This window comes from Poromitra crassiceps (assembly GCF_964638095.1).
Source record: "Poromitra crassiceps genome assembly, chromosome: 17".
Taxonomy (NCBI): Eukaryota; Metazoa; Chordata; class Actinopteri; order Beryciformes; family Melamphaidae; genus Poromitra; species Poromitra crassiceps.
This window is the reverse complement of record NC_139635.1, coordinates 6767869-6781624: the sequence shown is the minus strand read 5'-3', so window position 1 is coordinate 6781624 and position 13756 is coordinate 6767869. Positions and strand designations below refer to the sequence as shown.

Here is a 13756-nt window from a genome sequence, read left to right as displayed (position 1 = left end):
ATTTTTGTGTAGCATTCCTTTTTAAGTCCACTAGGCCTGGGCATTGGTTCCCAAACTGTGGTCCGCGGGGCTCCGCCTGATGGTCCGCCAGAGAATTGCCTCTTTTCTTTTTTTACAGACACGTTTTTACATAATACACATTAACCCTGAGGAGTAGCCAGATTCGGCCGATTTTCGCAAACATCATTATATTTGGGAAATATCACAATTTTGAACATTTACTTTCAGAGGCTGCGGCAGGCTCAGTTTTAAAGCCAGAGTGAAGTTTCTGGTATCATATGAAACTAGAAGACCTGAGGTATCGATTTGCACCAACCATGTCATGCTAGTCTGTCAGGAAGGTAGCTAAATAACAGCCCAAAATATTTTGGCGAGGGGGGGAAATTCTTTTCAAAGGGGGTCCTCTTTATCACAGCCTAATGTTGGCAGGTGTGTGTGTGTGTGTGTGTGTGTGTGTGTGTGTGTGTGTGTGTGTGTGTGTGTTTTGAACCAGCTAGTAGCCTTATATTGTTATTGTTAAATCATTTTATTTTAGGGGGGGGGGGGGTTGGTATACACAGTGGAAGTGGTCCCTTGGAAATCTGGTTTGGTACGTAGTTGGTCGGAAAAGTTTGGGAACCCCTGCACTAGGGTATCGGTCCCGTAGACCACTGTGTGGGCTCGCCACATGGGTGGCTGCTGCTGTGTGGCCGCCTGCTCTATTGGCATGCGCAACATCATCAGTGATGTCATAAGATGATAAGATAAGATGATTTTGGTCAATAATGATGTCACTGATGACATCACTGATGATGTCATAGACCAACAAAGCCCACTTGCTCCCTTTTTTGTGACGGCTGCTGGTATTTCAGCCCACAAATAGGCCGAGGTCATTTTTCAGTTTTTTACATATTATGAAACTGCAGCTTTCAAATCATGTGTCACACATTGAAATCTGAAAATAATTGAAGCTGATAATTATTTGAATGTTGGGAACCTAAACTCAACTTTCAGAGAAAATCAGCCTGAAAGTTTAAGGTACTTTTCACACCTGGGCATTTCACACCAGATATTGGGGGAGTGAACAATAGCTGCTCATTTACATTAACCACTCCCCATCCACTCCAGCTGTCAGTCAGCACTGACTGTAACCTTCTTTTTAGTAAAGAAGGTTACAAAATCATCAGCAGAGAGGGAGGAGGGAGGGTTGAGGAGCATGGAGAAGGTGGAGAACAGTTTACTGGGGTTGGATGCAGAGGACTGGATTTCAGAGATGAAGAAGGAGGTTTTTGCTTTGGAGACAGCAGAGGAGTGGATAAGGTGGTAGGAAGAGAGATCTTCAGGGTGATGTGATTTTCTCCATTTTCTCTTAGCTGCCCGAAGCTCAGTTCGATAAGTTTGCAGAGATTCAGTCAGCCAAGGAGAAGGGGGAGAAGATCGGGCAGGCTTAGTAGTGAGTGGGCAAAGAGAATCAAGAGCAGAGGAGAGAGAGGATAGAAGAGCGGTGGAAGCCTCGTCAGTGGACAGGAGAGCAAATTGCTCGGCTGGGGGAAGCAAGGAGAGGACTGTAGAAGAGAGGGAGTTGGGTGAGAGAGTTTTAAGGTTGCGTCGGGTGGTGGTAGAGTGAGGGGGAGATGGGTGGGAGGAGGGGAGGGGGATGGGAAGAGAGAAGGTAATAAAGTGGTGGTTGGATACAGGAAGAGGAGTCACAGTGAGGTTAGAGGTGGAGCAGGATCTGGTGAAGACCAGGTCAAGCACATTCCCTGCTTTGTGAGTAGGAGGAGATTGAGAGAGGTAGAGGTCAAAGGATGAGAAGAAGTTAAGGAAAGGCAGAGATTGTAAGGTTACTGGCTGGATGTTGAAGTCTCCCAGAAGGATGAGTGGAGTACCATCCTCAGGAAAGACGGAGAGAAGGGTGTCCAGCTCATCCAGAAAGTCACCAAGCAGACCAGGCGGGCGGTAGATTACCACAATGTTGAGCTTGATGGGTAGGGATACGGCAACTGCATGGGACTCAAAAGATGAGATAGACAGATGAGAGAGAGAGGTGACAGTGTTGGTCCATTTGGGAGAGATGAGGAGACCAGTGCCTCCGCCACGGCCAGAGGCTCTGGGGGTGTGCGAGAAGGAATAAGCAGCAGAGAGAGCTGCAGTGTTTTCAGGAATGATCCAGGTCTCTGTGAGAGCTAGGAAGTGGAGGGTTTGAGATAGAGCATGAGCCGAGATGGTCTCAGTTTTCTTAACAGCCGACTGACAGTTCCAGAGACCTCCGGCAATAGTAAAAGGACTATTTGTGCGCTTAGGGTAGGAAAGATTACCGGGGTTACTACACCTGAAGCTGCTGTGTCTACAGCATCTGTGGGCTGATGTTACAACAGGGATGGGGAGAAAACACATAGTTAGGTAGATGAGTAGTTAGAATAAGAGAGGTAGGAAAAACCCTATTCTCTGGCCTCCCCTCGATGGACTCCCTTGTCTTTGTGCCAAGTCTTAGTGCCCAGAGGCTTCGTGCCGCTTTACAGCTGCCGCTTTAGACTGACTATGCTAAGAAATACTCGTTCAGCAGGGGCCCAGAGCTCCGCCTACACAATCAATCGATAAAGCACGCCAGGTGTAGCAATCAGAGGGTCGTTAAAAAAATGTGTTCTGATAAGCAAGCCAGGTGGAGCACTTTTAAACTAGAGTGACTCCTCCCCTCACAGCAATCAGAGGGTCGTTGAAAGAGGTCACCTGATACCAGTCAGCTGATTATCAGAGCCCCCAAGACACTTTTCTTTTAAACTACAGTAAAGCTACTAAAACTCAAACTAAACTTACCAATTATACCAGCAGAGTAGAGTAGAGTAAAACAGATTGTACAGCACACTAGACTGCTTAGAGCAGAAACTCAAATGTGTTTAACTCATTGAGTGCCAATGACGACAGCTGTCGTCAATTCAAATACTGACGTAGAGTGCCAAAGACGACGATTGTCGTCAATTGCGTTTTTTGACGGGGGGGGGGGGGGGGGGGGGGGGGTCCATCGAAGCCAGATCTATGTCCTGTAACATTTTGGGACATGTTGAATGTCTATAACCTATTTTACCGAGCCATTAGGTGGCGACAGTGCTCTCCAGATGACAGAAATGTCAGGAATACAGCCTGAAATAGCCGTGATCAAAGAGAAACCGCGCTCATGCTGCAGCCCAGATGGCTCTGGGCTGCTTGCCAACAGCAATCAATCCGCGCACACAACTGAGCTCCTCTGCCTGTCTGTCTGTCTGCAGTTTGTCCACACATTACCCACCAGAAAGGCAGCACCCGACGCCGAGGGGGCCAAACCTTTAGCGGCAGGCCCGCTTGGCATTTCCTTGTTGCGGCTGTGAGCTGCCCAGGAGCGTTTCACTGTCGCAGAGCGTGAAACGCTGTGGGCGGTTCCAGCGGCAGGGGCCGCGAGGTAAATGGACCAATCAGACACGGAAATAGAGCAAGACAGCCTATCAAGATGCAGCGTCAAAGCGGCTTTTTCAGCAGGCAAGCCGCCGAGCGCTTCATGATGTGCACGTACCGTGACTGGGTGCGTGTGGGGAGGAGTTTGCAGCTGACTCGGGGAGAGGGGGGGAGAGGGGGGTGGGGCACGCATGCACCACAGAACTAAACCAGGTCACATCATCAGAAAATATTAGCTAGAGTCAGTGAATGTGCTTGAAATGCTGCATTTCACAAAAGGGTGAATATCTCAGCTTCCTGATAGAAATGCATATTTTTGCTGTTTTTGACCTATCTTCTCCGGCTCATAACTAAAGAACGGAAAATGGTATCAATAAACTTTTTTTTGCTGATGATACAATAGAGTCTCCTTGTTCTTTTTGCGTGTTCGGTGTTTACATAGTAATATCACACAATATTCTGTGGGCCTCGAGAAATCACTGAAAACGCTCTGAAACTCTGGCACTGGGAGCGTCCGTTCTCCAAAAGTGGCTGGCACTCAATGAGTTAAGACCTTTCTAATACAACTTTACATGACTAGGCATCTCGTGCGCTATGCACGCTCTATTCCTAGTCGCTAGCTCGGCCGCTGTGTGGCCTCGCTCGCCCTGCACCTTGAAGAGCTGGCCCCACAGCTCGGCTGCTCTATTGGCATGCGCAGCACACAATTGCTCAAATTTGCATCATGATGATATCACTCACTGGTGACATCACAATGATGTCACAATGTCTATGACATAATCAGTGATGTCACAATTGCTCAAGGGTGTAACAAAAAACCACAATTGCTCGAGTGATGTCACAATGCCTATGACATCATCAGTGCCTATGGCATCATCAGTCATGTCATAAGATTCGCCAGAGTCAAAAGGGAGAGACAGACAGCAACACACCCCAAACAGGGGTTTGGCATAGACGACTCTGCAGCAGGTTGAAAATCCATCCAGTCTGCATCTATGAAAAGGTGGAAAAAGTTCAGGGGGAAGTTGATCTTCCTCCTGACCACCATCATCATCATAGCTGCTGTGAACTGCTGGAGGTCCAAGTCCAGCCCTCAGGAGTCCATCCAAGTCTCACATAATCATCAGTCTGTGTGCCCCTTGCAGACCGCTGCACAGACCATCACCCCCCTCAAAAATACCACACACCTGCTGGTGTCAGCCTATATGGACCAGAGGGTGAAGAATTGGGATGTACGCATTATTGGTATATTCAGGGAAGACTCCATCCAACCCCTTCACTGTGTTTTCTGCTGTGATGGCCGTTTTTACAGTCACAGCACTCCGGCTGACATTCTAAACCACGCAGAAGGGTTTGGTTTTCCTTATGTGACTACAGATATCCTGTGTCGGATACCCCAAGACTGCAATGCCACCTATGTCACTCTATTGCCTGCTGACTCTGACAGCATGAAGGTAGCCTACCAGACTTTCCTCCCCATAAGGAACAAGAAGACCAGCGGGATGGAGGTGAAAACATTCCAGTTTGACTTCACAGTCTGCATCTCCACCCTGTTTGGAAACTACAACAGTGTGCTTCAGTTCACACAGACCCTAGAGATGTACAGGCTGCTGGGTGTGGGCAGGGTGGTGATCTACAACAGCAGCTGCGGTGCGGAACTGAACCGGCTGCTGCACAGCTACAGCGAGGAAGGCTTTGTCGAGATGGTTCCTTGGCCCATCGACCGCTACGTCAACTCATCTCGAGGCTGGCTCTTCTCAAAGCACGGAGGGGACGTCCACTACTTTGGCCAGATGACCACGCTCAATGATTGTATTTACAGATACATGGACCGCTCCCGCTACGTCCTGCTCAATGACATAGATGAGATTGTAATGCCGTACCAACACGGCAGCCTAAAGCCTCTAATGGACACGCTCCAACAGCAACACCCAAAGGCCGGAGTGTTCCTCCTTGAGAGTCATAGCTTTCCCAAGATACACTTTGAGCCGAGTGGAAAGTTTCACCTACCGCAGTGGGAGGGTGTGCCGGGCATTAATATTCTGGAGCACATCTATAGGCTGGAGCCGGACAGAAAGGTATTCCACAATTCCAAGATGATAGTTCAGCCAAGGTCGGTGAAGCAGACTTCGGTGCACTTTGTGCTCGAGAGCTTTGGAGAAGTGTTCCGGGTTCCTCCAGACATGTGTCGGATCATCCACCACCCCTCTGCGGGTCGCAGGTTAAAGCTGGAGGAGCACCATGTGGACAAACGGCTGTGGGGCTTCCAGGCAAAACTCATCCCTAATGTGGACGCAGTCCTGAGGAGAGTGGGGCTGTTGAAGTCAGAGGCAGATGCTTCGGATGGACAGACGCACGTGAATCCAATGCTGTCATAGCGTGCAGCCAGACCAGGTGAAGGTTAGATCCTAACCTTCTAGCTTGATCAAGCTAGCTATCAAAGAGTATTGAAGGCAAGAGTCGACATTTGAATGCTTTTAGACAATAGCACTACGGCTACCACCAATTTGGCCAGAAAACGTCTCCTTGGCCAATGGGACAACAAAGACGGGCCAAAATGGCAGATTCTCTGTGCGCTTACAATGAGAACAATGCATTAACTGCCACTTTTTATTTTAAGTCCTTTGCCAACGTTAGCCGTGAGCCATCCACAAACTTTAACGAAAAACACACAACACAGACAGACAGACGGATGGACAGACACAGCACGCACACACAAGTTGTTAGGTATGAAACTCACCCCAACACAAAGAAGAACATCTCACGGCAGACACAGTTCCCTTCATCATGTAGCCTACGTTGTTCGGTTAAACTTTCGCTTCTTATTTATTTGCTTTGTGGATTGAGTGATGTGATGTCTGATTCATTCGTCACGGCGTGATAGACTGCCATAACGGGGCCCACCCGCAGTGCCGACAGCCTGAAATGCGGATGTTAGGTTTAGGCATGGGGGGTGGGAGAGGTTAGGGTCTGGGTCTGGGGGAGGTTAGGTTTAGGCGTGAGAGGTTAGGTTAGGCGTGGGGGGTGGGAGAGGTTAGGTTTAGGGTCTGGGGGAGGTTAGGTTTAGGCGTGAGAGGTTAAGTTAGGTGTGAGGGGTGGGAGAGGTTAGGGTTAGGGTCTGGGGGAGGTTAGGTTTAGGCGTGAGAGGTTAGGTTAGGCGTGGGGGGTGGGAGAGGTTAGGGTTAGGGTCTGGGGGAGGTTAGGTTTAGGCGTGAGAGGTTAGGTTAGGCGTGGGCGGTGGGAGAGGTTAGCTCCAGCCGGTCCACCGACACGCTGCACGCTGCCTCGCTCAGCTGGTTCTGCTTGCGGGCTGTCGGCACTGTGGGCTGTCGGCACATAGACGGGGCACCGCCAATAACGGCAGTGTCTCTGCGCTCTGGCGACATACCCGCATAATCCAGCATAATCCAGCCGCGTGTTGTAGATGTATAGCAGCGCACTGTTCCTCAGGGAGTGGATGGAAGTAAGGGCTGATTCAAAGCAGCTCGTGGCTGCTTAAAAATCCTGATGCTGTGCGCGAGTGATTGGCCGATACTCAAACAAAAGCCGAGCAACAGCCAATCGAAACTAGTTATGCAAATACAACACTGCGGCTGACGCTGTGTTCCCCCTGTGTTCGGCCAAAACAAGGACTTTTATTTAAGAAGATACACTTATTTACTTATCCTAAAACGTCTATTTTATGTGGAATGGATAGTTTGAATCCTCTTTTGTGTACTAAAATACACTTTGATCTCGCTTAGTGAAAAACAGACACGGCTGACTTGTGGTACCAGGGACACATATAAGGAGGATGGCAACAGGTTGGGGTTGGAGTCATATATCTTTCTAAGGGAATTCATGCTATGATGGAATGTTAGTATCAATGACCATTTGAGTGGATGCTGTATACGGGTGTTGTGGCGAAGGTATGGGGCAATGAATTGTGTAAATGTTTTGATAATGATTGTTTTGACATAATAAAAAGCAAAACTTAATACAATGCAAAAATAAGTCACTATAACATTTTACGGGTATTACTGCTGGTATTTGGCTGTGTTCAGGATGCATTATTGTTTTTAATTGCACAGCATCACCCACATCGTCACAAGATGAAAAATGCACCCCCCTCACTCAATTCCTGGATGCCTATCGGATCATAATTATGTTATTTGATCCCATAAACACTCAACAAGTAGCCTGATATTGCTGTTTGACTTCAAAAGGTCTGTCTCAAGTCATGTATTTCTGACTCTGGGAAAGTGTGGAAAACGGATGAATTCCCCAAAACTACTGTACTGTATCTCTGAACTATCTCTTTAACCAAATCACACACTTTACATTCTATGTGATATCCTTTCAATAACTACTGTAATATTTCTTCACTTACATTCACTGAGCCTCCCCTGAAACTGCTTGGAGCGCCCTGGGGAAGTCCACTTCCCACTTTGAAAAGCTCTGGGTTATTAGGTCCCCCCCCCCCCTCCCCTTTAAAAAAAGAAGAAAAAGAAAACGTTTTGGCATGCTGCCATTCCCATGGTTTTTCATGGGTCTTTTTGGAAGCCAGTGTGTAGTTTTTGGCAGAGCCTCGAGGAGGCACACCTGCAATACGCCTTTTATTGGTAACAGATTGGATCAGTGTTATTATTTAAGAGATAATGACTAATGAAGTTAAGGATTTCCTCCAGCAGCTTTTTGTTCATGCAAAACGTGATAAGAAATACAATATTTTTTCATTGAAGGTTTGCTTGTCCACATGGCTGATGCTTAGTCAACACATTGCCTTATTCCAACCCCCTCAAATACATGTCTTTCAATCAATGCCCCCAGCGCTTCAAAGCACACAGCTTTTCAGCGACAGCTGTAGCTAACATGTCCCCAATATGAGCAAGTCTCCTGATGCAGTAACGAGCGTGACAGACGCAACATCATGCCCTATTAGATATGACTCCCAGGAGATCAAGCCTACATCCACATGTCTGTCCCATGCAGTCATACGCTGTGACTGCATTCCATAACTCCATCATCTGTGTAGAATTCCAACATGGATATGATTGAAACAGCTGAAATAGCATTCTGTTTCTTGTATTTCTATACTGACACAATAAATACAAGAAAAAAATTTAATCAGTGGTTCTCAACGTGCGGTCTGGGGAACACCAGGGGTCCTTGAGGGGGCTCAAGGCGGTCCCCGACAAATCGATGAAGTGTTATTATTTAATTGACAATAGGCCATTTTCACAGTGGCCATTTTGTGTCAAAAAGGCAGGATAAACAAAGGTGCAAGCAAAACAGTAACGAGGGTTTCTAACTTCCATGATTGGAAGTTGGAAACCCTCATTAGTGTTTTGCTTGCACCTGTGTTTGTCCTGCCTTTTCAACACAAAATGGCCACTGTGAAAAGGGTCCATTAGAGAATATAGAAGTACGACTGTTTTATTCAAATATTTTTTATTGATTTTCACATGGTACTCAGTACTCCAAATTAATATAGACAGAAACAACGTGGTACCCCTCTACAGATAGGCATGGAGTTCTGGACAAAATCACATCTAACAATAACAATATTCTCCGATTTGGGTCTGAGAGACAAAATCTCATCCAATGGGTCTGTGGTTCCAATGCGGATTAAATTAGAGGACCTTGATATGAAAAAGGTTGAGAATCACCGATTTATAATCATTTAACATTTCGCCTGTCCTCACTTTTCAAGAGGTTTATTTAGGGTTAGGATTAAGGCTCAAATTAGGTTGGTTGGGGTAAAGTATACTAAGCAACATTTTAGGGCCCTTCAAATGTAAACAAACCGTTGTCTTTTTTACATATTAAAGTCATAGTTTGGAAGAGTAGATGGACAATGTGCTCTTTTAATTGTTATTATTGCACCATAACTCAAAAAACACAAGCCTGTTTTCCCCAATGTTTACAAACAATACAAATGTACAGTAAACAAACCGTTTATGGCTTTCAAGTACATCTAAAAGTCATTTGTGGCTCTTACTTCCTTCTATCAAGAGATCTAAAAGATACTCTAAAATGTCAACAAGAAGAGAAGAAGTTTGTTTACATTTGAAGGACCCTAAAAAAGTTGCATGTAGTCGAGAGGATTAGGTTTAGGGAATGAATGTACAGTAATCAATAGAAAGTCAATGCAAACCTGTGTGTGTGTGTGTGTGTGTGTGTGCGTGTGCGTGTGCGTGTGCATGTGCGTGCGTGTGTGTGTGTGTGCGTGCGTGCGTGTGCGTGTGTGTGTGTGTGTATGCGTTTCCTCAGTGCAGCTGAAAGGGAAGGCTATCGACCGTCTGTGACTCAGAAATCAAAGAGCAAATAAGTATATAAAAAACAACAAAAAGCACCTCTGGTCTGAATGTCACCACGGCGCGGTGACACGATCCTCAGAGTGGAACACCACCCGCCTCAAACCACCAAGTCAATAAAACAAACAGACTGCCGTGAGAGATAAAGGCACAGGATGAGATGGAGAGGGATTTGTCTGCTTCCACCTCTTCTTCCTCCATTTTTTTTTTATCTTTCCGTGGTTTCACAGCACTCTCCTGGACCCCCTGGCTTAAGCTGCTTTAATGGTGTTTGGTTAGGATGCGACCTTTGACCTGTAGCAGTCAACCGGTAGCAGGGAGCCGCTCAACGGGTCCCCAGTGAGGCACAATGGGAACGAGGCTGGACCTAATAGGAAGCACAATGGTATTTAAGGGGATTACCTCAGTGTATTCAACAGATTGGTCACACACACACACACACACACACACACACACACACACACACACACATTACAGACGGAGACAGCGGTGTGTGTGCAGAGTTAAGCGCCCGGCATGGTTCTGCACAACCTCGACTTGGAGCCTTGCCGCCGACGAGCGGCGACAGCGAGACTGTGCATACTCGAACGTTAACTCGGCGCGTTGGCTGCGGTACACGTCCAAAACGTTATGGTGTCGTTTACCAAGAACTTGCAATCATGTCGGTGGGGGAACATTTTATTGTCCCTCCATTTCAAAACTCATTCCGGTGAGCCTGAAGAAGGCTTTGCTAGATGAGGGACAAGCACGTTAAATGAGGAAATGGCATTTCCTCATTCCTCACAACAATGAGTTGACGGCGCAGAGTCACATTTTCGAGGAGCTGCATGCCGAGCTGCGCCGATAGGACGCCCAGCTGCGGCGACCCCCTCGGCGCAGTCAGCGCCAGCGATTTCGCTCAAGCATAATTTGCGCATTAGACGTTTGTTTCACTTGAAGACACACAGTCGTGGTAGAGCCCGACCAATATCTTGATTGACTGGTATTATCAGCCGATATTGCTTATCACAAATACAGTGTTTCGGTATCGGCGTATAGAGTATTTATAATGATTCAATTCCCAGTCCAGTTTACTGTTTCAGTGCACTGATGTCAATTTGGCCTATAAAGTTTAGTGTTCAACTGTAAAATATCATGCTCCCATTACGGTTTTATATTTGAGGGATCATTGCAAAAAATGTGTTTATTTATGTACGTTTGTATAGAAAGAATATTGTCCGATATATCGATATCGGCCCCAAAAATCCAGTATCGGTCGGGCCCTATTTCGTGGACACGCATTTTTTCTGCTTCAACAAGCACATTGCCCTAACGGGATCAGTGGTTTCAGCTTCTGTCATGTTTATCCATGTCTCTGTGTGAAGACATCAGCAGCTAGTCTCTCTCATGTTTATCCATGTCTCTGTGTGAAGACATCTGCAGCTAGTCTCTCTCATATCTATCCATGTCTCTGTGTGAAGACATCTGCAGCTAGTCTCTCTCATGTCTATCCATGTCTCTGTGTGAAGACATCAGCAGCTAGTCTCTCTCATGTCTATCCGTGTCTCTGTGTGAAGACATCAGCAGCTAGTCTCTCTCATGTCTATCCATGTCTCTGTGTGAAGACATCAGCAGCTAGTCTCTCTCACATCTATCCATGTCTCTGTGTGAAGACATCTGCAGCTAGTCTCTCTCATGTCTATCCATGTCTCTGTGTGAAGACATCAGCATCTAGTCTCTCTCATATCTATCCATGTCTCTGTGTGAAGACATCAGCAGCTAGTCTCTCTCATACATTATCTATCCATGTCTCTGTGTGAAGAAGACATCAGCAGCTAGTCTCTCTCATTTCTATCCATGTCTCTGTGTGAAGACCTCAGCAGCTAGTCTCTCTCATTTCTATCCATGTCTCTGTGTGAAGACCTCAGCAGCTAGTCTCTCTCATGTCTATCCATGTCTCTGTGTGAAGACATCTGCAGCTAGTCTCTCTCATGTCTATCCATGTCTCTGTGTGAAGACATCAGCAGCTAGTCTCTCTCATGTCTATCCGTGTCTCTGTGTGAAGACATCAGCAGCTAGTCTCTCTCATGTCTATCCATGTCTCTGTGTGAAGACATCAGCAGCTAGTCTCTCTCACATCTATCCATGTCTCTGTGTGAAGACATCAGCAGCTAGTCTCTCTCATGTCTATCCATGTCTCTGTGTGAAGACCTCAGCAGCTAGTCTCTCTCATTTCTATCCATGTCTCTGTGTGAAGACCTCAGCAGCTAGTCTCTCTCATATCTATCCATGTCTCTGTGTGAAGACATCAGCAGCTAGTCTCTCTCATGTCTATCCATGTCTCTGTGTGAAGACATCAGCAGCTAGTCTCTCTCATATCTCTCCATGTCTCTGTGTGAAGACCTCAGCAGCTAGTCTCTCTCATGTCTATCCATGTCTCTGTGTGAAGACATCAGCAGCTAGTCTCTCTCATGTCTATCCATGTCTCTGTGTGAAGACATCAGCAGCTAGTCTCTCTCATATCTATCCATGTCTCTGTGTGAAGACATCTGCAGCTAGTCTCTCTCACGTCTATCCATGTCTCTGTGTGAAGACATCAGCAGCTAGTCTCTCTCATGTCTATCCATGTCTCTGTGTGAAGACATCTGCAGCTAGTCTCTCTCACATCTATCCATGTCTCTGTGTGAAGACATCAGCAGCTAGTCTCTCTCATGTCTATCCATGTCTCTGTGTGAAGAAGACATCAGCAGCTAGTCTCTCTCATGTCTATCCATGTCTCTGTGTGAAGAAGACATCAGCAGCTAGTCTCTCTCATTTCTATCCATGTCTCTGTGTGTGAAGACATCAGCAGCTAGTCTCTCTCATGTCTATCCATGTCTCTGTGTGAAGACATCAGCAGCTAGTCTCTCTCACGTCTATCAATGTCTCTGTGTGAAGATATCTGCAGCTAGTCTCTCTCATGTCTACCCATGTCTCTGTGTGAAGAAGACATCAGCAGCTAGTCTCTCTCATGTCTATCCATGTCTCTGTGTGAAGACATCTGCAGCTAGTCTCTCTCATGTCTCTGTGTGAAGAAGACATCAGCAGCTAGTCTCTCTCATGTCTATCCATGTCTCTGTGTGAAGAAGACATCAGCAGCTAGTCTCTCTCATGTCTATCCATGTCTCTGTGTGAAGACATCTGCAGCTAGTCTCTCTCATGTCTATCCATGTCTCTGTGTGAAGAAGACATCAGCAGCTAGTCTCTCTCATGTCTATCCATGTCTCTGTGTGAAGAAGACATCAGCAGCTAGTCTCTCTCATGTCTATCCATGTCTCTGTGTGAAGAAGACATCAGCAGGTAGTCTCTTTCATGTCTATCCATGTCTCTGTGTGAAGAAGACATCAGCAGCTAGTCTCTCTCATTTCTATCCATGTCTCTGTGTGAAGAAGACATCTGCAGCTAGTCGCTCTCATGTCTATCCATGTCTCTGTGTGAAGAAGACATCAGCAGCTAGTCTCTCATGTCTATCCATGTCTCTGTGTGAAGAAGACATCAGCAGCTAGTCTCTCATGTCTATCCATGTCTCTGTGTGAAGAAGACATCAGCAGCTAGTCTCTCTCATTTCTATCCATGTCTCTGTGTGAAGAAGACATCTGCAGCTAGTCTCTCTCATGTCTCTGTGTGAAGAAGACATCTGCAGCTAGTCTCTCTCATGTCTATCCATGTCTCTGTGTGAAGAAGACATCAGCAGCCAATCCTGACAGCTTCGACAGCCTGAGTGAGTCGCCGCCCACTTAATTGGAGAAGCCAGATTGGTTTGTTGTCGGGTGTGTGTGTGTGTGTGTGTGTGTGTGTGTGTGTGTGTGTGTGTGTGTGTGTGTGTGTGTGTGTGTGTGTGTGTGTGTGTGTGTGTGTGTGTGTGTGTGTGTGTGTGTGTGTGTGTGTGTGTGTGTGTGTGTGGTACAAAGCTGTGGCTGAAGAGAGAAAAGTAGGCCATGAGGCAGGTTGGAAACAGAATGGAACAGCCTTCCGCTTTATTCTAAATTTGATATGTACAGGAAGAGCGGCTGTTTACATTTCTTAATATATCA

General features: G+C 46.6%; 1 protein-coding gene across 1 annotated transcript; it reads left to right on the top strand.

Annotated features, from left to right (window-relative positions):
- Nucleotides 1-4403: 4403 nt before the first annotated feature.
- On the top strand, nt 4404-5786 carry LOC310792023 (uncharacterized protein; the record flags this gene model as incomplete). The annotated part of the gene is made up of 1 exon (XM_083653705.1): nt 4404-5786. The coding sequence occupies one exon, from the start codon at nt 4404-4406 to the stop codon at nt 5784-5786; it is 1383 nt and encodes a 460-aa protein (XP_083509831.1).
- Nucleotides 5787-13756: the final 7970 nt, after the last annotated feature.